The sequence below is a fragment of the Sphaeramia orbicularis genome, chromosome 16, assembly GCF_902148855.1.
Source record: "Sphaeramia orbicularis chromosome 16, fSphaOr1.1, whole genome shotgun sequence".
NCBI classification, from domain to species: domain Eukaryota; kingdom Metazoa; phylum Chordata; class Actinopteri; order Kurtiformes; family Apogonidae; genus Sphaeramia; species Sphaeramia orbicularis.
The window spans coordinates 35,436,568-35,463,308 of NC_043972.1; the positions used below are offsets into that span (position 1 = coordinate 35,436,568).

Here is a 26,741-nt window from a genome sequence, read left to right on the forward strand (position 1 = left end):
ATTATTATGCAGAGGCTGCCATCTGCTGGACAGTATTTGCACTACAAATATGTTATGCTGAAAACATGATAGAACATAGAACTTGTATGTTACACTTTTTATTTGGATGGCAATTTGTACAGAGAGCACCACTCAAAATAAAACTGGCATTACAATTCATGTCTGATGACTGTTACTCCCAAATAAGTACTGGATGCCAGTCAACCTCTAATGTAGCATAAAAGAAACAATACGTTGTCAAAGAGACGTCCTCAGGTGTAAGATTTCACATTCAGAATCCAATTAAGAACTGGAATACTATTAAATTACATTGCACTGAAAAGAAGATTAAAAAGTTAAAACCAGTCCAGAACATGATTAAAATTCAATCAGAAAAATAATGTTTTCAAGTATGGCTTCTGTAAAACAACACTTTAAGGCTAAAAAATAAGAGGTGCTTAATTCATCGAAGAGACAGACAGACGGACAGACAGACATGTAAACACAAGTGACAGTGTATGTTTTTCTCAGTGTGAACCGGCCAGTAACACTGGCTTTCTCATTCTTTCTCATTCACAAGTACGAGTAACTAAAGGGATATATACAGTACATGCAGTTAGTCAACTTTAACAGTGTGCATAGGCTCTTATATTGTGCAATAAATACTGATTGTCTAATGCTGTTGCATATTCCCAGAGCTCTGGTGTGTTTTGGTCAAATCACTCTTGCTTCTTAACATCATTTGCTATAGCTGTTTGTCTTAGTTATTTATGCCCAAATACAGCAGGCATGCGTGCATTAACAATAATATTTGCACAAGTTACATTAAGGTAAAGCACATTGTAACATATGTCTGATATGTAGTAAACTGTAAACCAGGCAATTTGGGTTAGTACATAAAGGCAGTGCTTTCTGACTTCACTCTAGGCACTTTTACACTGGCAGCACTAATCGTTGACTTTTCCTTTGGACGGATGTTGTAGGTTTTTCAAAGCGTACTATCCAGAGTGTTGTAGTTGTCTTTGAAGTTCTTTAACTCCAGGAAGTGTCTGGACCGCTTGCTGCGCTGCTGAGCTGTAGATGTGAGGTAGGTGGTTTGGGTCGGGGAGGTGGAGGGGCTCGCAGGCTCTGTGGTAATGGTCAAGTCTTTGGCTGCGGTCTGATGGTGCTGGCTCAGAGTGTTGCTGCTGCTGCTGTGAGACTTCACACTGAAACAGAGGAGGGAGAAACAGATTGTTCTGAGTGTATAATTAACATTCCACATAGGGATTAGCTTAAAAGAGAAGCAAAGTGGGGAAAATCACTCACACAGAGGCCAGTTCAGTCAGCGCTTCCTGGTATTTCAAAAACTCAGCTTCACCAAAAGCCTACGGACAAAAAGTAAACACCAGTGAGGACGCACTTCATCACAAAACCAAGACTTGTACATAATATTAATATTATTATTACTTTATGAGCAATGTCTGGGTTCAAATTTTGACTCTATACTTTAAAAATCATGCTAATCATATGGCTGCTATTAAAAGACATACATTTACTACAGGTGGGAATCACAGAGTAATTCACAATATGTTGCTTCTAATGATGATAGTATCATAATAAAGCAATTTTATGATACTTGATATATCTGAAGACAATTTGTAAAAGTGATAATGAAAGAAAAAGGGAAAATAAGTGGTGCCAGGCACAACAAACCCCGCCCCTTGCACATATTTTGCCCATTATAAGTAAATGGGAAGATTTTAAAAATTCATGAGAAATTTGAACTTTGACCTACTGTTCCCAAAATGTAATGAGATCCATTCTGGGTCACTGGCAATCTATAAACCCAATTTGGTATGAATTCACCCAATAGTTTTGCTGCTATAAGCACATGAAATTTCACCCATTATAAGTAAATGGGAAAAAAAAAGCGATTATAAAAATTCATTTAAAAAATTGTAACTTTGACCTACTTTTCCCAAAATTTAATCAGATCTATTCTGGGTCACTGGCAATCTATAAACCAAATTTGGTATGAATTCAACCAATAGTTCTGCTGCTAGAGTGTTAACAAACAAACAAACAAACTGAACCAAAAACAATACCCTTGCCTCCCTTTGGGGGGCAGGGTAATTATTCATTTATTCATGGCAGTGTAGAGTCAGTTTCACAAAATTTGACAACTGAGATGAAATGAAGTCAAAACAATGCATGGATTCTTTTTTGGTACATCTTTTATCTGTATCACACAAATTATACTTGCACCATCAATAAGAAGTAGTGCAGGCAAATATGTTCACTTTGTGCAAGAATACAACGTGTATCACATATTGTGAGCGTAAGTAATACAATATATCCCTGTCTTACTATATTATCAATATCACATCATAATGTAATTCTATGTATATCTTGAAAATGTGTCTCTTACATAGACAAACACTGACCTCTGACCCATGGCGAGCTTTGTTGTAACCATCTAACACTGTGTCGATGAGGGAGCTTGTCTTGTCTTGGCTGTTTCGGAACAGGCAGTGTGATTTACGTAGCTGCAGTAGCCACGTCCGAAATCTTTTCCCCGTCACAGCAGTAGACGTCCCACCCAGTTCACGAAAAGGGAGGTCTAACAGCAGAGCATACAGCATGGTATGATTTATTTATATAATTCCTTATTTAATGTGAATAAGCTTTAAAAAAAAAAAAAAAAAAAAAAGAAAACTAACTTCAAGACGATAAACTATAAACACAGAAAAATATATTGAACGATGCTGTTTAAATGTAATACATGTTTAATAAAAAAAAAACAATAGTCAGACAAAATCCACTAATATAAAAAGTATTTACATATTTACACAAAGCTCAGTATGGAAAACAGCACAGTCAAAACCAGCAGTGTTTACCAGTGTCTCTGATGGCATCCAGGGCTCTCATCCTGTACAGGTAATCACAGGAATCTGCAACACACACATAGTCTTCTGATGACTGTGATCAACACTGCGAGTATGTTGTATCAGGACTGATGTGACCGTATCTGTGTTTATGTGTTCCTCTAACCAGACTGGTCTCTATGCTTTAGCCTATCATCATCTGGGGACAGCAGACGAGGCTCAAAGTGGATTTTCTGGACCTGGCACAGTTTGGCCTCTATTTCTTGTCTCAGCTCCTACACAAACACATACACACAGAAATTGGTTTTCATCACTTTCAGAAACATCTCACTGATTTATTTCATTTCCTGAGACATTAACCTTAGCCAATGCCAAAGCCACAGGAACAACTATTACTCTAACCAAAAGCTAACCTCAAAAAGAATCACGAAGGGGAGATACAGAGGGCTGAGATACTGCGTAAGCAAATTAATATGAGTAAAACTAATACTCATCTACACACAGTATATCAATACACATTTAAGACACCCCAACCATTCCATCTAAAAGTGAAGGTTAATCCAGTGTTACCTTAGGAGCATTGTGGCCAAGAGGAACATGTGGTCCTCTTCGAGACTTCATGGCAAATCGCATAATTTGTCTTTTCACAAAGATGAAGAGCAAAACAAACACCTAGAAGCAAGTCAGTGGTTTTAATATTAGGTTAATTTAGAGGCCCTATACACACCTTTTGTTTATGCCATTTGATATTCTCAGGTACATATAAAAAAGTTTTTCAATAGAAGTTTCAGTTGATCCTCTTGTCAAGTGTTATTTATGACACAGATGTTAATGAATAACTAAATAATAATTTAAAAAAAAAACCTCACACAAAACACACTCAAAAATAACTAAATAATGATAAAAGTAACAAAATAAAAATCAAAACTAAGTAATAATGAAATACTACATTATAGCAAAGAATGTCTCAGGAAAAACACAATCAAGCATTTAACAAACAAACAAATTTTATATATATTTTATATATATATATATATATATATATATATATATATATATATATATATATATATATATATATCACACAAAGCCAAACACAAGGATAACAAAATAATTACTTGCTCATCTTGCCAATTCTTATTTGTCACTGTGACAAAAACAAAGAATATCTATATAATAATAACAAAAAATATCTCACGCAAAACACACACAAAAATAACTACATTATGAAAAGTGACAAAACAATAATGAAGAATATAGCAAACAAAAACATAAATATAATATAGAATATCTCACACAAAACCAAACATAGTAACTTAATGATTACAAATAAGTAAAAATAACAATGTATAACTAAATACTAACAGAAGGGTAATTAAATTATATTTAAATGCTATGTGTAATGATAATAATAACAATAATAATAATAATAATAATAATAATAATAATAATAATAATAATAAACAGTATCTCACGAAACGAATCCAACGAAAGCTAAAAAACAACAACAAAAAAACAAACAAGAACAATGATAACAATGAACAACGACATAATGAGGAACAGCACTGAACTAACCAATGATTAAGAATATCCCACATTGAACAAACACGAAAAAAACAATGACAAATGACTAAAAGGAGAATGGTTACAGAATGACAGTGACATTACAAAGGGAACTACAGGACAGGGCCTCACCAGACCTTCCGTAGGCCATCACAAGAACAACGTTGACGTTCCGTGACAGAGACTCACTGAGCATTTTGAGTCTGTCTGTTCAACCTTCAACGAAAAAAGCGTCAATGTTAGCTAAGCGACAAACAAAACACGGCCCTCGGTTGGTTCCCGTAAGGCACACGGTTTCATTCCAGTTGTCGGTTCTAAAATTCATGAAGGTTAAAAGGTACGAAACAAAAAATGCATACGCGCAGAAGTTTAATAAAGTGCTTTGAGTTGTTGCATTTGACCGTTTGGTTTGTTGACTTCCGGTAAAGTCACGTGACTGGTACAACTGTACGTGACGTCAAGTCTTATGTGGTTTTGAGCCTCTTCTGCCCTCTGCTGGCAAAAAGTAAGCTCACGGAATAAAAAAAACAAGCTAACAAGCAATTCCTGCCATGTGAATCGCAAAGAAAGATAAGATTAACCCCTTCCAGCCCAAATTTATTACAATTATGTAAAGAAATACATCCTTGTGTTGCTGCTGTCAAGAAAACTTTAGTGGAGATTGTTAATATTGTACAATAACTATGATGCAAATTGGTGACATTAGGTATAATTGATATATGGATGTACAGTGTTGGCCAAAATTATAAAAAACAAAAACAAAAACACTTGGCATATGTAAGAGGTTTCATCTAATTTTTTTTTTTTCATTTCTTTTGAATTGGCCAGTAAAATACCCCTAGAAAGAGTGATATATATATATATATATATATATATTATATATATATATATATATATATATATATATATATATATATATATATAAAGTCATCATTATGTTTTATAAACCATAGAATAAAGACATCCTGACCTTTCAAAAAACAAACTAGGCCTATTTCACTGCCAATGTCACACAGTCATGTTCCTTCACAGAAGGTGTGATTGTGGTTAAACTGAATAAAACAGTAGGAATCACTTCATTTGATGTTTATTGTGCTAGGAGCAACCACTTGTTACATGAACATAATGAAATAAAATCATGATTTAGAGTCAAAAAAGGTCAATATTTTCAGATCTGTCAGGTGTTCTTATGATTTTGGCCACCACTGTACATTAAGGTGCTGGTCTTGGGTAGGTTGATTATTCTATTGCTGCTGCTATTGACCAATTCCTCCAGTCAACAATCCAATAAAAAAAGATCCAAATATCAGTAGACTCTCATAAAATTAATATCGCTATTATTCCAACATAATTTTGACATTGGTTGCAGTTTAACCAGGTAACATATGTACTCAGAAAGAGTTACAAAAACAGTGAAATATTGATGTAAATTTACAGCTATAGTCTACCAGGGGTTAATCTTCTCATTTCCACATCCAGTCAAATACACAAACCAATTCAAACACTTATATCGCTCCTTCTCACAGTTTATTTTGCTGCTTGATTACTTGACATTAGATTATTGATATCATTCATGTCTCACTGACGAAATACTACAAACTGCCATTTGTCACATAATGTGTCGATCACGGGAGCCCTGAGTCCTACACCCCAAAGAATGAACTTAAAGTACCACTGTGTCTGTGTGAACAAGACAGTGATTTGCATCCATTCTGCAGAAACACTGGGGCTTTTATGCTGTCAGGAACAAATGTGGGTGTCTGTGGAGTTGTACTGAAGCTGATTGTCCCCACTCATAGAAGTTATCTCTGTCCCGAGGGATCTGTCTGTGAGGCTGATCAATGATTGGATTATTATTGTCATAAAACACACAAAGGTGACCTAATAACACAGGCTCTTGTGTTTTCTATTCTCATGTTTTACAGACACGCAGACACATCTTGTATATTTGGGTTGCAGCAAGCTCATATTGTAACCACAGTTTCCTTTGTGTCAACGGAAGAGTGGAGCAGGTGTATGCAAAAATGCTGCAATGAGAAGATTGGTGTTCGCAGCCTTGATGGTAAGTACTCATATTTTTTTTTAGTGTAAATACTTTATTAGTTTTCTATTCAGCCAATTTGTGATTCAATTGTTGTTTGTTCACTTTCCTACTCCACTTTTTGCACAAAGCTTCCTCTTCTTCTGCTTCTGCCTGATTTTGATCTATCAGCCAGCTCAGATATTTCCCCCTTCAGTCGACATTACAGTCCCACAGACACAGAGGCGTGGAGGAGATACTGATGTCTCCACTGGAGCTCTGTTTTGTTGTACATGTGTCATATAAGAGGAGTATGTTAAACAATATTTATCCCTATTGGTATTTCGGGGTCCGGATGAACTCTTTGTAGTCTCTGGTCCCAATTAAAGGTGCTCTGTTATTATGTATTTTGATACCTGCACAGGCCAGATGACTAGATTGCCTTAGGTGTGGTGATATTATAAACAGTGTTGGAAAATGTCATCTTGTTACGTTTCACACAATTATCTGAACTGTATCTCCTCTCCCTTGAGCTATGAAATGCTGATGTCACATGTTGTAGACCAAGAAATGGGGTTTGAAGTGTCGGGAGGGTGTGTATGTTAGCATGTGTGTGTGTGCACTCCCCACTGAGACGTTTAGTGGGTGACACATTGAACTGAAGTCAGGAATGCTACCCTGTGAGAAGAGGAAAAGAGGGAGAAAACAACAATGGAAGGGGGAGGAGAGAGAGAGAGAGACAGACAGAGAGAGAGAGAGAGGAAGAAATGAAAGAGTACAAGAGGATAAACCAGTGTGGCAGGTTTGCGTCACTGTACGCAGTCCATCATGCAAAGCTGATGGAAAGAGAAGAAGACGGAGAGAGGGGAGTTAGGAGCTGATGTCACTGCAGAGCGCTGCCTTTTACACAAACCTGTGTCAACAACATGGTCTAGGACGCCTTTCCAAAAAAAGGTAAGGTTGAAATTTAAAGTGTGAAGTCAGTAGAGAAAAGTACAAGTCATAATGTGTTGCAGTAAGTAAATGGGTGTTTTTGATTTATCTCTGGATGTTTTTTTTTTTTTTTTTAATGTATTTCTTGGTGGATCAATTGGAGTTTGAGGTAAACGGGGCTGTGCTGCCCAGGCTACCCAGATGGGAAACTCTGTGACCTGGAAGAACAGGTGTTTCTGTAAACTGACACGCAGACTCACCTGCACAGTAAAGCACCACCAGGGACTGACACTCATAGTTAAACACCATAACCTGGAATTCATAACATTCATCAAATATATGTATCTGGTTTGTCAGACTATACTCACTATACTTGACCTTAATTGTGTATTTCTGCAACAGTAAAGCCAATGGCTTACTCTGTTTAATGTAAGAACTGATGATTGCATGATAACTCCAAGATTGTTTCATTGACAATGCCTGCTGTGTGGAAAGCTTTAAGCCATTGTCCATCAGTAACACTGTCCTCTCTGCTGTATGTAAATCAAAGAGCCTTTGTCCTTATCTTTGTCTGTCTTATCTGATTATTTCACACAAATTGTCTTTAACCAGTTGTATTTACTGGAGTCTGTAAGACCGATACACGCTACATAAAATGTGATACTTAAATGCATTGTTTTGCTGTGTGGATTGCCGTTGGGTGAGTTATTCCAGTTTATGGTTCAGGTTTAGCTGACGCTGACAGATAGTCATGAGTATGTTGCTTGTGTAAACAGCCACTATGAAATGTATGTCCAACAAAGTAGTTTGAGTCTGTGATCTATGAATGGACTGAGTCACTGACAGAGAAATGTTGAGAATGTAGGGACTTATTGCAAAATGACTTCACTGACAGGAGCACTTCTCCAGCTCTCAGGCTCTGTCTGTTCTTCTATTTGTTAATATTACCTGCTACTTTTATAATTTTCCTATCTTCTCCATTCATTTCCCACTTTATTTGTCTCAATAACATGTTTTATTTCCAGTCTTCAACCACTCTGTGATTCTGTGGGACTGTTTAAAGTGCCCAGAGCAACCACAATCCACATATCACAACATTCCAGTCTGTTCTGTTCTGAGGATGGAAATTTGTACATTTTTATGCTTGGCAGGCAATGGGAGCTGTTTGCTGAGGTCGTGCTGAGAAGCAGAGGACATCTGGGGACAAAACAACAAAAAGAGGAGCCCAGAGGAGTCATCACTTCTATACCACATAACGGAGACCCATCAGGGTCATTGCCCCTTTTTCATCAGAGGATTTGTGTCACTGGAAAAATCTATCGGCAATATCTTATTGCTTTTTCCACAGTGCAATTAAAAAGACAATTACATTGAATCTCTTAAATATCAAGTTCTCTTTTTGGGATTTGGCACTTGACAGGAGGTTGTTAACGTTGTTTACTCTCAGACAATGGACTTGACCTTGCTCTCTGCTCCAGTGAGCGACTACAACAAGCAGAGGACAGGAGCTCATTTCACTGTCCGATCAGCAAACTCCCCATCTTACAGTCTCACCCGCAGACCAGGTATTAGAAAATCCAGGACGCTGTGCCAGGAGGACAGAGAAGACACTGAGGAAGTTGGAAATAGAGACAGACATGGGACGAATGGTGCAAGCAAAGAGGATCGCTCAGCGTCTGGTTGTCAAAGTAGGACCTCAGGCTACAGCAGTGTCAGACGTCAGAGTGAGGAGAGGGAAATGTCAGACCATAGACTGTCCACCAAGATGAACCATAATGGCATAGCAGGCAAAACAAGCACAGAGTCTGGCACTGACAGAAGTGTAAACTTTGCATCTGAAAGCCGGGGCAGGACAGAATGGAGGAGATCCAACCTGACAAGCAGAAGTAAGAGTTTAGACTGGAGAGCAGGGGGGAGAAGCCCTGAGCGTTGCACCAGGACTGACATGTTGTCAAGAAAACCAGGAGAGGACGTCAGTAAACAGGTTCGAGGAAATGACAGCGTGAGAAGCAGGGTAATGTCAACGGTACAGGCTTATAACTCTGCAGGTACAAGTACTGACTCAGACCAGACTTTGGACAGAGCCAGCAGAGGTCATTCCCTGCCCTCCAAGTTGAGGAGCCAATCTAAGGAGGTAGCTGCTTCATTTGGGCCCAAAGGAGGTCAGAGTATATTGGAGCGGATAGAGAAACTCTTCGGGTCGTCTGGTTTGAGTAAAACAGAAGATCACAGCAAAACTAGGCACTTATCTGGGGGAACCTTTCCAAGGCGTTTTTCATCAGAGAGAGAGACGTATAATCTGAGTCCAGGGCAAACTAGGGAATCATTCAGCTGGTTATCTCCAAAAGATCCCATATCTGCAGATTCTGACGCACTGTTTTCCCCTGGGACAAGTAAGACCAGGGTAACATCAGGATCAGGAGGGGGACAGTGGCAAAGACCAATCAGTGGCAGGCACTTTGATGAAGGGAGTGTTTACCAAGGTAGAGGGTGGGAGGAGCTGGGCACAAGGTCTCTGGATAGAGCCAGGAGTAAATACACTATAGCAGCCAAAATCAGAGCTGCTCGAGCTGCAGAAGAAAGTGCACCCCCAGCACATTCACACACTTTCCTAAAAGAGTTATCAGAGGTGTCTGATAAACATCAATTTGCTTCAAGACCGCAAGGACAAAATGGAAGCAAAGAGAAAGACGGGACAAACAATGAAGAAAGAGAGAGTGAAACAGATGGTTTGAGTGGGGTGTTAAAAGAAAGAAATCCTATTAAAATGGATCAAATTAAGGAGCAGAAACAAGAGAAAATGACAGAGGGTGAGTTAAAAGAAGAGAAAAAAAGAAAAGACACTGATCTGAAGAGAAGTAGAACTGATGAAGAAGACGTGTTTGAGACAAATCCACTGAAAATCAGACTCAAAACAGTTGAGAAGAAGTCATTTACCAATAAGTCATCCGCTCCTTCTGCAGCTAATGTCAGAAATAAAATAAATCAGTTTGAAGCTCTGACACAGAGAGCACAGGGTTTGACCACAGGCCAGGTCCTGATACCCAGACGGACTTTTTCTGTGCCAACACACCTCAGCAGGGCCTACGATGGTGTGAAGAAGAGTGGGTCAGCAAAAGCAATAGGAGGACTGAAAGACAAGTGGGAGGGACTGAGGGAGAGAGAGGAAGACAAAATGTCAAACACGCACAAGAAGTTTGGGTTTGAGAGAGTTCTGCAAGAGACCAAAACTGAAAACCCAGACCAGAGCAAGGAGGTCCAGAGGGGGTTGAACCTTAGGTCAATGTCAGTGGATGAAGCTGGACTAAGATTAACAAATAAAGAAAGACGAGGTACTGATGTAGCAGACAAGGAAGAAAAAAATGTCAACACTGGTAACAAATGTTCAGAGGATTTGGGTAAATATTCCAGACTAAAGGAAACACTAGACATCCCACTGCATGGAGGTTCACAAACACAAAATTCTGTAAAGTTTTATGTGGATGAGACAGATTTTTCAAAAGTCTCAAGCCCCAAAGAAGTGAAACAGAAACTTACAACTGACAGTACAACGTCTTCATTACTGTCAGACTGTGGAGATACTTCTACTGGTATGCTTCAACGCTCTGAGCCCTCTGAGCCCTCTGGTCTGCAGAATACACCTGTTAGTGATGATGAGAAGACTCCCACTAACACCCCAGACAACTCACCCTTCCTGTCCCCTGATCCACAACCACAAATGTCCAGTCCCTTTGGGGAAAATGAAAATGAAGACAGCTCTGTCTTCATACAGGAAGCCAAACCTCTGGACAGTGAATCCACACCCACTCCTCTCGCCACCTCCTCGTATATCACCCTACCTGACCTCATCTCTCCAGATTCCAACCAAGTCCTTCCAAAAGGGAAGAAACGGGTGCTGGACTTGGATGCTTGGGTTGCTGGCTTAAATCCACAAATTAAGGGATGGGAGGATGATGAAGATGATGATGATGATGATGATGATGATGAAAGTACACAGAAGGATGATGATTCAAACTATGATTCAGACTCTGGAGAATCCTCAGTGACCATCACCAGCAACATGAGCCAGTCAGACCACAAGAGCTTCAGCGTCAGGTGAGTAAAGTGAAATAATCTGAAGCAACTATTAAAACAGATCAGTCAGTTTTTAGGTATGTTTTTGTCCTTTTTCATTTTTACAGTCTTGCAGATCTGTGTAACTTTGCTGGAATGGACTACGAATCAGAGACTGATAGTGATGAATGGCAGTCAACAGGCCGCCGCTCAGCCTCCTTGAGTTCAGATGTGTCTGCTCTGTCCTATGTGTCTGTGATGCCCAGCGAGGAGCTTGACAGGCTGATAGATGATGTGAAAGGCCTGGGGGACAACGCCCTCCAGGTACCTGTCATAAGAATGAAAATAATTATCACCAAATGACATCAGAACACCCAATTTCATATTTTTCCTTGTTGTAACACAACTAAAATGTGCTATTTGTTTCTGATCCGGCTGATCTCCCTTTTTTTCAGGGGTGTGAAGATGTGCAGGTGGTTGTTCTCCATAAGGACGTGGGAGTGGGACTGGGCTTCAGTATGGCAGGAGGTGTGGACCAGAACAAACCAGTCACTGTGAGGAAATACTGTTTCTTTACTTTTACCTCAGACATTTCCAATTATTTTGTCTAATTTAACTGAACGGTGCACTTGTTTGTACCAAACCGTTTTTGGTTCGGGGCCTTCAATACAATTCGGAGGTGTACCAAACAAATACATTTATCCTATGTGAAGAACGCAAACACTCTGGAAGCTGGGTGGACACCAGCAGAACCTGTGAGCAGGGTTTCCTCTATATACATTCAGCAGTAGTGAATTCTCAGCGCATGTTAGGTGTCACTTTCGGTTTTCGGTATGTTGCAGCTTTGTGGCACAAGAGTCCACGGCTTCCTTTACGGCAAAAAGGTTTTTATTTTTTTAACTCAAGTTGGCAGAATCAATTGTGAGGTGTTCACAAACACTCAGTAAATTACAGGGTTTGCCATAAATGAACATTGAACATTCAAAAATGCATAACATGCGAGGGTCTTTGGTTCGATACATTTTTTATACATTTTTGGTACAGTGAAGGAAACCAGTGAAAGGGGTTGTAGGGGGGGTTATTTTGTAAATAGATGAGGACTGTGTAAATGTGCAAATACAGTAATGCAGTGCAGATGAAAAATTCATGTAGCAATTTTTAAAATAGCAGATGTTAGAAATTTTGTTGTAACTTAAGCAATTAATCCAGCGTCTTGGCTGTTTGACAACAGATGATAAAACACTTCCTCCAACATCCAAACCTGCATTAACATGAGGAATGAGACAAAATACTATTTAAGGCCGACACTTTGTTACTACTTCAGGTATTAAAAATAGTTTAAATCATTTCTTTCATTTATTCGTATTAGTATTAACATTTAATCATAAATAGTTTGCTATTTTTATAGATTCCAACCCAGCAGCAGCTTCTCCCATACTATTACATTACTATTACAATTTAATGACACTTTTATTTGATTTATTGTTTCTTTATCTGTTGTCTCCTTAGGTTCACAAAGTGTTTCATTCAGGTGTGGCCGCCCAGGAAGGCTCCATACGAGAGGGGGACCAGGTCTTATCAATAAATGGTACAGCTTTAGGGGGTTATGCCCACTGGGAGGCCCTGAGGGTCCTGAGACGGGCAAAGAGCCGTGAGATGGGGGTGGTGGTCCTGAAGAGAGGTGGGATTACCACTGTCTCAAAGGGGAGCGTTTTGACAAATAATCAGGAACCAACACCAACTGAAGACACTGAAACAGGTGAAGTGTTAGGACACGGAGAAGAATTATGTATCACATTGTGAAAAATCGTGTCTCATGACTTGCTGTGTGTTCTAATGTTTTCGTCAATCTCAGGTGAGTGTGTGTGTGTCCAGCTGGAGAAGAACAACAGGGACCTGGGCTTCAGTCTGGAGGGAGGAGTAGGCTCCAGTATGGGAAATAAACCACTTTCTGTACAGAAGATCTTCCAAGGTGCGAGCTGAAGTTCAGTCCTTCAGATTTCCATAGAAAATGACAGTTGTTAACATTATCACAAAGAAGTATATTTGTGTCTCATGACTTTGCCAAATACACAAAGACAGTGTTTTTCAACCTTGGGGTTGGGACCCCACATGGGGTCGCCTAGAGTTCAAATGGGGTCGTCTGAAATTTCTAGTAATTGATAAAATTAAAAAAAAAAAAAACCTTACTAATAAAATATACATGGTGAGTTGAGAGAGACAATCATAAGAAAATAAAAGACATGACAAACTCTGAAGCTGAAACTGAAGCACTGTGGTACTGTTTATCTTTGAAATGTTCATTGTGGCCGGTGTAAGATGCTGCAGCTCTTTCATAATTCATAGTTTGACTTATTGTTTGTTCAGTATTAATTTGCAGCCTTGTAAATCCAAGCTGGACTGACTGTACATATCCTGACCAAGGAAAATAAAATTCTCACTTTGTGCAGTAATCTACACCTGGCTTTTCTGCCTCCTTCCATAATAATATACATTATAATATACATTATAATATACATTATATAGCCTAAATGCCATCTAAAATGAAGGTTTATTTCCAACATAGTAGCAAACTACTACATGATCAAAAATGAGTTCATTTTAGCCAAAAAAAAAGTCTTCAGTGGGGTCTTCTGGGGTCGCCAGAAATTTGAGATGTTAAAATGGGGTTACGAGCCAAAAAAGGTTGGGAACCACTGCACTGAGAGAAAAGATAAACAAGCTAATGCCCTTATGCCTTTCACAGAAACTGTAGTGTTTGTATGATGTGTAACTCATTTCATAAGATGGACTGAATGTTCCTTTTTTCTTTTTGCTCAGGAGGTCCTGTTGACAAAGTGTGTCCTGGTGATGAGGTACTGGAGATTGAAGGTTTGAGTGTGGTGGGGATGAGACGTCTGGAGGCCTGGACTTTGATCCGAAAACTTCCTCCTGGTCCTGTGAACGTGGTTCTGCGCCGATCCTCTAAACACCCGAATACATGAGGATTAATGAAGTGCTTTATGTCAGCTAAAATTCAGGGAAAGATATTGGAGAAAGTCATAAAACCATTTGATATGAATTAACTGGGGCAGTAGATTTTCCTTTTAGATAATCTATATACAGTAACAAAGCTAATAGGAAAATAACATTAGTAATCAGGTAGACGGTGTTAACTCTTTCATCTTTATAGATTACATCTACCTCATGGCCCTGGTCATTATTTTATCAGCCATAATTCCAGTGCACTGATGAGCTCACACATTTATCATGTTTGACACCTGCAGGAAAAGATAGAATGGCCAAATACAAGCCAGTGATGCGCCACCTGTATGGAAAAAATGTTGTTGCACATTAAGTATTATATTGTAAATAAAAGCTAATTGCATTAAGAGTTTATATTGATTTTTAATAAATTCTAACTTGCATAAATTAATGCTTTGATGGTCTTTTGTCCAGCAGATGGAGGCAGAGTGATAAATTACCTTACCAGTAAAGCAGAGTAAGTGTAGTCATCAGCACTAGATAAGAAAAGATGAGCTCAGATAAGTCAGTGTCATGCATCTTTTATAGACTTAGTCTAATACTCCTCCAAGGTTTATGACGCTTTTATAAATTGCCTCTTTTCCTCTCAAATCACACATTTAAAAGAGTAAAACTCCAATAAATAAGAGAAATGCATTTTCTTTTAAAATTATACAAAGCTGACATGGAGTATTAGTATTACATCTTATCTGTCACTGATTTATTTTCCTGTGACTCTGAAATTTATCAGCAATAACATGGTCCTACATAGCAGTTATTGAGGTTACATAATCCATTAGAGTCCAGAGTTCAATGAGAGGGGTTGTGGTGAAATCTTTTCCAGGAAATATAACTATTCAAAGCAAAAAATATAATCATTGGTCCACATCAGAGTTGGTCCATCCATTGACATATATATTACATGTTTAAAATATCCATTTAAATTTCATATTATTATTTTTATGTATATTTAAGAATGAAAGTAAAAAACAAAAACTAAATCAGAGACAATCTCTACTGACAAACAGCAGGACTTCAGATTCTCTTGGAGTTTGATTCCCTGATGAAGACTCTTCAGGATTAAACTATGAATCCTCTAAAAGCGTTTTATTTTCCTAATCAGGGAGCCTCAGACTTTGTTCTTATGCAGTTCTGTTCATCCCTGCCATTAGTCATTTGAGACAGTCTTTCTGCCTTTTCTTTGTTTTATGTTATTCAGCTCCATCCTTGATGAGCAGCTGATTTTTCTACACATCCATTACTTTGTGCAGTTTTTTGCATTTGACCCAGTGCAGCATTCACTATTAATGTTTTTTCCTCAATATCTTTTGAGAAATTAATGGAGTAAGAATAGATCTAATTCATGTTTTAAGATTAGCATATTTTGATAAAGAATAACAATGACTGCTAATAATTTGTAATGTCTTGATATTAAAGGTTCGGCTTTTATGCACACATTAATATATTTTTTAAATAAATAATTCATCTCAACAAAGGAAAACAAAGGAGTTTTTTGTTGGAGTTTACTTACAAAATCTAAATTTAATGTTGATTTTAATCTAGTGTAATGTATCCAAACAATAACACATTGTTCAACAAGAAATGGTACTTTGTAATGGTAATGTGACATTTCTGAGCTTACTTATTACAATGGGAGGAGTAATTATTAAACAACAGGCATAATTAGATGATAGGCTCAGTTCCACAAGTCCATGACTATTAAAATCAGTGGAGAGGACATCAAAGAACCATCTGTAACTGGCGTACTGAACTATATATAGATTTTCTTTTCAGTTTATATACTCTATAGTTATGAAGTATGTTGACTAAACTGATTATCTCCTATCACTTAGGTAAATACACAACGTAATCTACATGTTTATGATCTCTGGTCATATAAGCTGCCTCTAACATCTGAAGTACATTACGCTGTCTGCACCAGCCAATCGCTTTATGTGACAGTGTAGTAAATGGGTAATAATAGTGTTTGAGCAGCTGTGGAGAAAGAGAAGACAGAGGCAAGACATTCAGAAGACGTGGACTACAGTTTACACCCTCATATCCTCAGGAAGCTCAAGGTGGCGTCAGTTTTGTTGGATTCTTCAGTAAAATCGCTACATTGGCTCCTGAACCTGGACTGACTGACCGAAAACCTGGTCTTCACCTGGTCCATCTGAAGGTAGAGCCAGACCTGAACCAGAGCTGAGTCCAGCGTGGGATGAGTGGAGAGTTTTCACACAACTCCAGTTATGTCAAAGCTTCGTTTTATGAGAATCAGGAATGCCCTGGTGCGGGAGTGTATGGCCGAGTTTTTGGGAACTTTTGTGTTGCTGGTAAGTGATTCATGATCCTTTAACCTGGGTTTGATTTGGACTCATGTTGGGTTGAAGCATGTGGAAATGGTTTATATACAGGGGTTGGACAAAATAATGGAAACACCTTAAAAAATCAACAAAATATAATTTAATATGGTGTAGGTCCGCCTTTTGCAGCAATTACAGCCTCAATTCTCCGAGGTATTGATTCATACAACTTGTGAATTGTTTCCAAAGGAATTTTAAGCCATTCTTCAGTTAGAATACCCTCCAACTCTTTTAGAGATGATGGCGGTGGAAATCGACGTCTTACTTGAATCTCTAAAACTGACCATAAATGCTCAATAATGTTGAGGTCTGGGGACTGTGCCGGCCATACGAGATGCTCAACTTCATTAAAATGTTCCTCATGCCATTCTTTAACAATTCTTGCTGTATGGATTGGGGCATTATCATCTTGAGGTGAAGGTGTTTCCATTATTTTGTCCAACCCCTGTATATTGGAACTATCTTGTAAAATGGCCCAATTATTCAAAATCTGTGCCAAAGTTACATTTTAAGGACATTTTTTCAGTGAAGAATGCAAGATGAGGTTGATCTGTATATGCACAGGCTCTTGGGAAAACTTAAACTTGTAAAATGTATGCAATATAGACTATTACACAAAAATGTGTAATAAAACATCTGTAAGATCTATGAAATGGTAGTTTTTATGTTAATTTATGAGACAAACACTTGCAGATAATCTGTTAAATGCATGAATGAATCTGCAATCACATGATGTACAAAGCCAATCTAAACCTAATCTTTATTAAACCACTTTATCAAACAAAACACTCAATGACAGAAATATTAACATTAATTATTAATGCATCTTTATTCGGATCACTGTGACCTGGAAAGCATATATGTGAAAATAATAAATAATTTATTGCCTGTAATGGCTGAATTTATTGTCTGTACACAATTTTATCATTAATTACTGGGACATAAAGATACCATAAGATAAAGAAAACTAAGCTGAATCCCAAAGTCGGACTTAACGACAGGTTATAATTAATTACAGTTGAACAAAACTAATTTGGCACTAATACATACTTAACCCTTTGACCCAGAAGCTGCTATGACTAGTTTTTACAAGATGTTTGATGACAGTGGGATTGTTCCATTTTTATGATACATATTTTTTTTGGACTTCATAGAAAAAGAAATATAAGAATAACAAAGAATAATAAGATGTAAACAAAAGAAAACCATCAGTTCAGATAAGTAAACTGGCATTGATATAAGAGGCAGAAATAACTCCTATCTGTCAATAATATAACGGCCAGACATAGTTCACTTAGAATCTTAATGGCTATTGTCAAATCTGTCACTTCTGTCATTGTATATTTTATTTGTGCTATTATGTTAATATTTGTTATATTTGTATTCATGTTATTGTATGTTGTATATTATACAATGGTGCATTTATTACTTCTTGCATTGTGTTCCGGCCCTTTGACCCTTTCGTGCATGAATTATGAGACCCTTACTTGAGATTTTTTTCCTGAGTGTTTTTATTCCTCTTTAAGCATAAAAAAAAAACAATGCGATTGACATTTTTTTTATGAACCTATTTTTCATGGAGCTACAAAAATGTCCACTCAGCTGGTCACCATGTGTTTAATTTTTGAAGCAAAAAAACATGTATTTACTGTCATAGTGTGTGAATACTATGAAATAAAAACATTTTTCATGCAGCTAATCTGGTGTTTTCTCACATTTTATCATACTCTAATACTAGTTATTACTCACTTCATGGAGATAATATGCAAAAAAAGAAAAACTTTTTGATTAAGAAAACTTTTAATTACAGTTTAAGAACAATTAGCAATTGATTAATGCCCAATCATGTTAGTGCAGATCAGATTTATCAAGAACAGCACAGTTACAGTGATGGTATGAATTACAGTGTATTGGATGGTGCATAAGCGTCCACTGTGTTGGTTGATATGGAACTGAAACAACAAAACCCATGAATATCCAAGAGAACAGCTGTAGAATAACTGTCCACTGTAGTGACCAGTATGCATGAAAGGGTTAACTAAGACTAAAGATTGTTTCTTGTTAAACCCACTGTTATTGTTGCTGTATGTGAAAACCTACTTGCCAATAAACTCATTTCTGATTTAATTCTGATTGTCCCCTAAGAACATTTACCCAAAGCTGCCCCATTGTTTCGTCATCCCAACAGTTTCCATCACTTGTTCTATCTACATTTTCACTGTAGGAGTCTGAGTCTTTATCTGTCACGATGTCCTCTGTGTCTGCAGCTCTTTGGCTGTTCTGCTGCCGCGCAGGTGAAGACCAGCAGAGACACCAAAGGCCAGTTCCTGTCTGTTAACATGGCCTTCTCTGTGGGGGTTATGTCAGCCATGTACCTCACCAAGGGCATCACAGGTAAACACCTGAACTTTTCTCTTATTTAAAGTATATTTACTCCCTCTACCGTCCCTGGAAATATCAATAACACATGAGATTTGCTCCATCTACTGAGTTATTTACTTGTGTCATCATTTCTAATTCCATGTACCTTTACTACCTTTATCATTAATTTACTTTGTTACAGTAAGTGAATGATTCTATTGCCTACTTTATTAACATTGTTTTCTTTTGCACGTTTTGTAAAACACCTGGATCACCTCAGGTTAATTTTACTTGTGCTACAGAAATACATTTATTTTCACCCAGTTTTCCTTCTGTTTCTGATACTGAACTGAGCACTCTATATTTATCACTCTGTTCTCGGTGTAGAGACACTGTGTCCTCCTTTTCAAGACATGACTGAGATAATACCTCCCATTCTTTCTTACTCCAGTCCCATGTGAAGCCCCGTTGGCTCACTGCCTTTCTTTCACTGCCTCCATCTCCCTGTGTTTTGCTGTAGGTGCTCATCTGAATCCAGCAGTGAGTCTGAGTTTCTGTGTGTTTGGGTCAGGTGCCCTGGGGTCGGCTGCTGCCCTACTGCCTCTCCCAGGTGCTGGGGGCATATGTCGCATCAGGACTTGTGTACCTGGTCTACTATGGTTTGTCTCTGTGCTACATAAAACACCATACCATACCCTGAAACACCCGTATCGCAATGACATCCTGATTGAATAAATGGAGAAACATGATACATTTATTATCTTTGAGCAGTCAGTGAATAGTTTGCACATCTAATGCAACATCATCAGCCTTTACCTTCATTTGTCACATATACTGCAGACGTGCATTTGCAGAATTGTCTATATCTTTGTCCCAGATGCTATAATGGACTTCAGTGGAGGAGTCCTGACTGTTTATGGTCCAAATGAGACAGCATCTATATTTGCCACCTATCCCTCAGAGTTTTTGACTCTGGGCAGAAGTTTTCTTGACCAGGTCAGTTGAGATGATGTAGAACTTGGGTCAGAACTCTAAGGGCTGTCGTTTATCTGAATTCATTGTAATTTCACATTTATTTGCACATATGATTTCATTAGGTAGTAGGCACTGCCATGCTGATGCTGTGCATCCTGGGTCTGGGAGAAAAGAGGAACACACCTGCTCCTGAAGAGCTGATTCCTCCCATAGTGGCAGTGATTGTCTTGGGAATCTCCATGTCGATGTCTGCCAACTGCGGTGCTGCGATTAATCCTGCACGGGACCTGGGGCCACGCCTGTTTACACTGACTGCAGGCTGGGGCACCGAGGTTTTCAAGTAAGGGTCTTATGTAACATATGCAAAGCACATATGCACAGCAGTAAACAAATACAACTCTCTCATTCTCACTGGTCTTTGACCTTTTGTGCCTCAGAGGTTATCAGCATTCAGTCATTTCCATCTTGGTACAATAAAGGCTATCTGCATGTATGTAAGAAGCACATATGTTATTACTCCACAGGATCAAAGGGCCACCATGTCAGTCAACGTATCGCAGATGATCTGATTATGATTGTGGTCTTCTGGCTTTCTGTAGTTTCACAGCTGTTTCAAGTTCTCTTACTGATCAATTCTTTTCAATGGTCAGTAATTAAGTCATAAACTTTGGATGTGTTACATTTGAGACATGTTTTTAGCAGCTCTTACCTTTAGGCTGAGAAGTTAACCACTATTAAATATAACTCACAAAAAATGTTTTTTTTTGCTTTTGTATCAGTTCTTTGCTCTTCTTTGTCTGACAATATGAAAGCTAATGCTGAAACACATTGTAAATAGTGTTCAATCGAATATGTGCAAAGGAATATTATACATTTGAGTAATCCCCTTATTACATTATTCCTGGGTTGTTATGTCTTGTGTTATTTGTATGGATTTACTCTCCAGGTGTTACAACTACTGGTTCTGGGTACCGCTGGTTGCACCACTCATCGGAGGAGTTTTAGGCACTTTCATGTACCTGATCTTCATTGACTGGCATCTGCCTGACCCAGAGCCCCCTGTAGAACCCTCCAAACTATCTACCATCAGTGACAGCGTCAAGAAGCCCACCACTGCATGGGAAAATGAACTAGAGCTAAAGGTTGCACATTTCTAAGTGTTACTGCAATGACAATGTGTTATTCAGCCTTTGTGACCAATATAGATGAACCAGAGATGGAAATATTGTGTTTGAAGAAATAAATCTGTGTTTAGTCACTGTTGAAGAACACACACACACACACACACACACACACACACACACACACACACACACACATACATAATTTTTTGTTGTTGTTGTTGTTGAAGTAACAGGTATCTTTTTGTACATGATCAAGCTTGTGACCTCCTTAAACACATTCAGTAGAGACTGGTATTGTGTGAAAATGTTGTTTACATTGACGTCTGTATTCCGCACTAAATAATATTGATTTACTGAGTTTTATGTACTATTTATGAAATTAAAAATGAATACTAGGAATATAATTTATTAAAATGAATAGAAAGTGTCAGTATCACTCTTGATAATATGTTTATATGACTTAGTCAGGGATTTTTTTTTTTTTTTTTTTTCAAATATGATTTTTTATAATTTAACAAAATACCTCAGAGTCCACTGAAGTGTTCAGCTACACCACAGAATCTTCAGTTGAGAGGTACAGTATATATCAGAACCTGCACGTCTGTCTATTTCTTGCTGCTTCATTGTTTCAACCTTGTATTTTCTGCATTATGGGAGCAGTATTTCTAAAAGGTATAACGTCATGTTCATAGTCTCTATAATATATATGTATTAAAGCAAGGAATTAAAACTATTTTTCATAAATGTATGCACCGTGTTTTTTCTGTTTTTGTCTAACCTAAAATGTGTCCAGTAAATCGTAATTTAAAAAGAAAAAGGCTTTTTATATTGTTTTAATTTCTACAATTAAAATTAAATGTTTACTGTTAACTCTCTTCAACTATTTCTTATTTAATCTGATTTAAGGAATTAAAAACTAAATCTGACTTGATTTACTTTGATTAAGCTTTTCTCTATATTTTCATGCTGTGATGACATGACGGTCACAGGACACAAATGTTGTCATGTAAGTGTGACCATCTGTTGATTGTATGTGGGAAGACAAGAGTCAGAGCCTGAGTTTTCAGTGTTGCGCCTGTTTCTGTCGTCAGTGTTTTCGATTGCTGCAGTCTCTTGAGTACATATGGAATGCACTCAGGAGATGATTGTAAAATAGGTTGATTACACAATGATGATTTGTTTGAGCCACAGAATCACATACACAAAGGTCAAGACTGTCTTAAATTGATGGTCTGTACAGTTGTCAAACAACTGTTTGTGACAAGTATTTCACAAGCAACAAGATGAGAGCAGTAAAGGACAAGACATCATTCTAAATGGTGGCCTAGTTTTTGCTAAAATACTGTAATATTCTCTGAACTTAAAAATACAATACCCATTCATACAATACAATACAATACAATCACAATGATGACTGCAAGATGTGCTGATGCTCTAATGTGCTTCTAACCATCAAACAGTCTGGTGTTTTGGTTTTAATCATGTACTCTGAGGTTATAATCACTGTCCTCTCTGTTGGCATAATTAAAATAATTACAATACATACAAGGCCCATTTCCTGTTTAAACCAGTAAAAACCAACAAATAGGGACAACAGGATGCTGGTAGAAGACAACTGCACAACTGTGTAATGTGTCTTCCAAAATTAACATCTTTCATCTGCATCAGGACAGGACATTTAAAATGGGATCTGTCTTATCCATTATTTATAACCAAGTCTGTCTAGGTTTTGTGTTTAGGGACACTGCCTGTACATCAGATTTAGCTATGTTTGTGTTTTCTGACAGTAAGCAGTAGCTAAACACATCCTCATGCCAAGCCCATATACATACACGTTAAAGACTGAAGCCGTGTGCTGAACAGCTCAAAGCACATTTAGACACACTCACCTTTACACAGAGAAAACAGCACAAAGGGAAACTGAAAACAGCGGAAGCAGCAGCAGAATCTGGTTTAGACCAGCTCTAAATGTAAAGTGTCAAGAGATATCTTTTGCTTTGATGTGATGCGGTATAAACAAAATTTGATTGACTGATTTGATCTCCACATCTACACTCTTTAGAACAGTACTCTCAGCAATTTATGATCCTCTTACTATCATTACTGTGTAAAAGTAACCTATCATCTCTGAATAGTAAAACACATGTTAAAAAGGGAGTTTACTGTCATGTCTTGTCAAGTGCGTTGAATTTAGTCATGTTAACGTTTAGTGTTTCATGTCTTGTCTTAGGTGATTCAGTGTTTTGTCCCTGTTTTATGATCAGTCACTTTATGTTAAGTTCGAGTTGTTCACATTTGGTCCTGTCATGCACTTCCTGTTTTATTTTGTACGCATCTCTTCCCTCTTGTTTCAGACCCTGACTTCCTCCCTTTGTGTGATTTTCCCACCAGTGCGATTGTTAGCCCCACCCCTGATTGGTTTCACCTGTGTTCCCCCACCTCATGTACAAATAGTCCCTGTCTCCCTTTATCTGGTGCCAGTTTGTCTTGTTCAGTCTGTGTGGTCTCATCAACTGTCCCAGTCAGCTTTTTCATGTTCATCAGGTTTGGCTCAGGTATTCTGTAAGGGTTTTGTTTCTTGTAGTGATTCTTTTAAGTTGCACTTTGTATCCTCCTTGGGAGCACCTTTTGTTTCATTACATTTGGACTATTGAAATACTTTTGTTCATTTTTTGTGAGTCGTGTGTTTGAGTCTGCCAATTTTGCATCAAGGACGTGCATCAGTGGGCTGGACCAGTGAAATAATAACATACTGATATATATTCCTTGTTTTAGAGCAAAAAAGTAAAAATTATGCAATGAAATATTCACATCTACCAACTATCCTTTAAAACAATGTGAGTAACAAACTGAAATTTCTTAAGAAACTCAGTGCAATTTTAACAATATTGTGTATTGGTTATAATTTGCACATATACATTACAACTTACAGATCAGTGGGTCAACAAATGCATAAACATTTAATAACAGACATAATAATGGTAAACTTGCACTTCAGACATTTCAAAATGTTCATATTTCTTCAGGTTATTTGTGTTTTTGTGAAATAAAAAATGTAAACATTTTCAAAGAGGAGGAAAATTGGAGTTGTGAGTATTTATAGGTTATGATAGTATTTTACTGATCTGACCCACTTGAGATTAAATTGATCTATATGAGGAACCTCAACTAAAATAATTAACATCTTCAGTGTAATTTTTGCATTTCCCAAATGCATCCTGCAGGCTGGATTGGAACCTCTGTTGAGCCAATTTTGGCCCACGGGCTGCATGTTTGACTCCCTGATACTGCTCTGAAATGGATTTTGGCAACCAAATCAGTAAATTCTCACCTGTTCCAACCTTTTTTGGGTCCAAGTCCATGACCTTTGAAGATGTGGGACTGGATTAGAAATCACACATGGAGCTAGTGTTTGTATTTCTTGTGATGCAAAGTCATAAGAGTTGTGATCAACTGATCCTGACTACAGTTCTTTTTGCCTCTGTCCAGGTTCTGTGCAGTTTCCACAGAACTCGTCCAGAATGTGAGGACTTGTGTCCTCCATGGTGGGGTCCCTCCTGAGCCTGAACTTTAACTTGGCAACAGGCTCCTCTGCCTTCCCTCCAGTCTGTTATGGAGGCTCCCTCCTCACCAGTCTGCACATGTCACCCTGCCCCCGCAGGTGCACACGCAGATCCACCCAGAGACTCTGGGGTCTCTACAGCTGCACCAGGGGAGCCACATCCAGCAGATCATTCAGAAAGATTAAACATTTCACTGGGTTTCAGTTGAAAAGTGGGAGGAATCAAAGCCCACAGAACAGTTTTTTTTTTCCCCCCCTCACTCTGTTGTCCTGATTGTGTTCTGCAGGCACGTGACCAGTCTTCTCTCCTGTGGTAAGCAACGTCAGACTACAGACACCTGTGGTCACATGCTGATGTCTGTCCTCTGCAGCTTCAGCCAAGAGAGCACTCTGGGCATTGATGCAGCGTGGGATGTTGAGGAAGAGGAGGGACACCCGCTGGCCCCTGGGAAAGTGACTGCGGCTCTCCCTCGAAGAAACGCCAGAGGCACTGAAGAGACCCCCCAGTTACCAGGACATCCAGCAGCTCCTTGAACCTGAATATCCACCCCTGCCTCATCACATCATTAATGTTTAGTATGTAATTTTGTCAGAGTGCAGGACCTGTGAGTCTGGTCAGGCCTGCACCAGGGTTTACCTGGTTTTTTACACTTTTAAATTTTATTCTTTTAATTGTGGCCCCTGGTAACGTCTTGCATTGGGGTCACCTTATACATATGTAAATAGTTTTAGGATGCTGACATTGGGCCAGTGTTTTTTATGCGTCCTGCATATCTATTTCTCGGGACCATTAGTATTGTTAGTGTAGTTATTTTAACATATTATAATCATTATTTGTTGTGCATCAATGTGTCTCCCCTTACCCCCCCCCCCCCCCCCCTTTCTCCCCAGTCTTTCTCTTCTCTTTGACCACAGCTGGTCAAGGCGGATGACCATCCTCCAGGAGTCTGGGTCTGCTCGAGGTTTCTGCCTAAAAGGCAGTTTTTCCTCGCCACTGTCACACTTAGTGTTTGCTCCTGGAGGATTCTACTGGGTTCTGTAAATTAAGTCTGAATTGGATTTTATATTTTAATTAAAATTTCTCTCAATTGTTGTTTTTCCAAATTTATTTCATTGCTTAACCCATAAATGGGCTCTATGCACAGCCCCACTACTTCCTGAACTTCAGGTGGGTCCTTTATTTCCTGTCTCATTATTGGACACACTGATTAATCCAGGTGTGCCTAATTAATCAGTAGTTGCAACAAGAGGCAGCAGACACACCTGGATTAATCAGTGTGTCCAATAATGAAAGACAGGAAATAAAGGACCCGCCTGAAGTTCAGGAAGTAGTGAGGCTGTGCATAGAGTCCATACCCAAACATCCACCACTGACCGAAACTGTCTACAGATCTGAACTGTTTAATACCTGTTGATCCACTAATCCTAACAATACATATAAGTAATTGGTGTATAATGCAGTTTGTCATCTTTTCATGGTCATCAGCTATGACCCATTAAGATGTTCAGAAGCTTCGTAGTGAATGCGGATCACTGTCATTTACAACATTCATTCACCAGTAAAACCCATGGAATTGGATCAGTGACAGCGGACGGACACACTGGGCTTATGTGCAGTTAATGATTTAGTTGAAAAAGTCACTTTCTTCAGTTTTGTCTGTTTCTGATATAACCCTCAACTTTACTATGGGCTTTTATGAACATCTACATGATCAGTGAATTAAATATATGAAAATATTTGATTTTCACAGAAAAAGCCCCAAATACAGGGGACATTTGGTAACTACAACAAAAGTATCACTGCACCTTTATGGGTTACAACAATGGCCACCAAGGTTTATACTCAATAAATCGGTTAAATGTGCAGTATTTTTCATGTGTGATGTCTTAAGTGTAACAAATTTTACAAAATCACAAAGTATTGGATATTGAATAGGG

The 26,741-nt window shown here is 38.3% G+C and overlaps 3 protein-coding genes across 5 annotated transcripts; 2 read left to right on the forward strand and 1 right to left on the reverse strand.

Moving 5' to 3' along the window:
* Nucleotides 1-79: 79 nt before the first annotated feature.
* On the reverse strand, nucleotides 80-4,831 carry ltap1 (lipid transport auxiliary protein 1). The gene is made up of 9 exons (XM_030158411.1): nucleotides 4,542-4,831; nucleotides 4,322-4,340; nucleotides 4,143-4,161; nucleotides 3,417-3,518; nucleotides 3,013-3,121; nucleotides 2,859-2,912; nucleotides 2,406-2,581; nucleotides 1,288-1,346; nucleotides 80-1,187 (listed from the first exon to the last, which is right to left on the reverse strand). The coding sequence occupies exons 1-9, from the start codon at nucleotides 4,603-4,605 to the stop codon at nucleotides 968-970; spliced, it is 822 nt and encodes a 273-aa protein (XP_030014271.1). The 5' UTR covers nucleotides 4,606-4,831; the 3' UTR covers nucleotides 80-967.
* A 1,375-nt stretch (nucleotides 4,832-6,206) lies between these two features.
* On the forward strand, nucleotides 6,207-14,826 carry LOC115435247 (uncharacterized). Of its 3 annotated transcripts, none has more exons than XM_030157528.1 (7): nucleotides 6,207-6,471; nucleotides 8,514-11,457; nucleotides 11,544-11,739; nucleotides 11,871-11,969; nucleotides 12,925-13,174; nucleotides 13,271-13,387; nucleotides 14,236-14,826. In XM_030157528.1, exons 2-7 carry the CDS (start codon nucleotides 8,813-8,815, stop codon nucleotides 14,397-14,399), a joined length of 3,471 nt encoding a protein of 1,156 aa, XP_030013388.1. In that variant the 5' UTR covers nucleotides 6,207-6,471; nucleotides 8,514-8,812; the 3' UTR covers nucleotides 14,400-14,826. The 3 variants fall into 3 exon arrangements, with proteins under 3 accessions (XP_030013388.1, XP_030013389.1, XP_030013387.1); XM_030157529.1 differs by lacking the exon at nucleotides 6,207-6,471 and adding an exon at nucleotides 6,906-7,383 and having other exon boundaries at nucleotides 12,925-13,179; nucleotides 13,276-13,387; XM_030157527.1 differs by lacking the exon at nucleotides 6,207-6,471 and adding an exon at nucleotides 6,907-7,383.
* Nucleotides 14,827-16,667: 1,841 nt separating this feature from the next.
* Nucleotides 16,668-25,337, forward strand: LOC115435795 (aquaporin-10). The gene is given in 9 exon segments (XM_075353517.1): nucleotides 16,668-16,751; nucleotides 19,049-19,175; nucleotides 19,663-19,703; nucleotides 19,705-19,801; nucleotides 20,020-20,138; nucleotides 20,240-20,457; nucleotides 21,064-21,259; nucleotides 25,091-25,116; nucleotides 25,175-25,337. Coding segments are annotated over 9 exon segments (1,071 nt in total).
* Nucleotides 25,338-26,741: the final 1,404 nt, after the last annotated feature.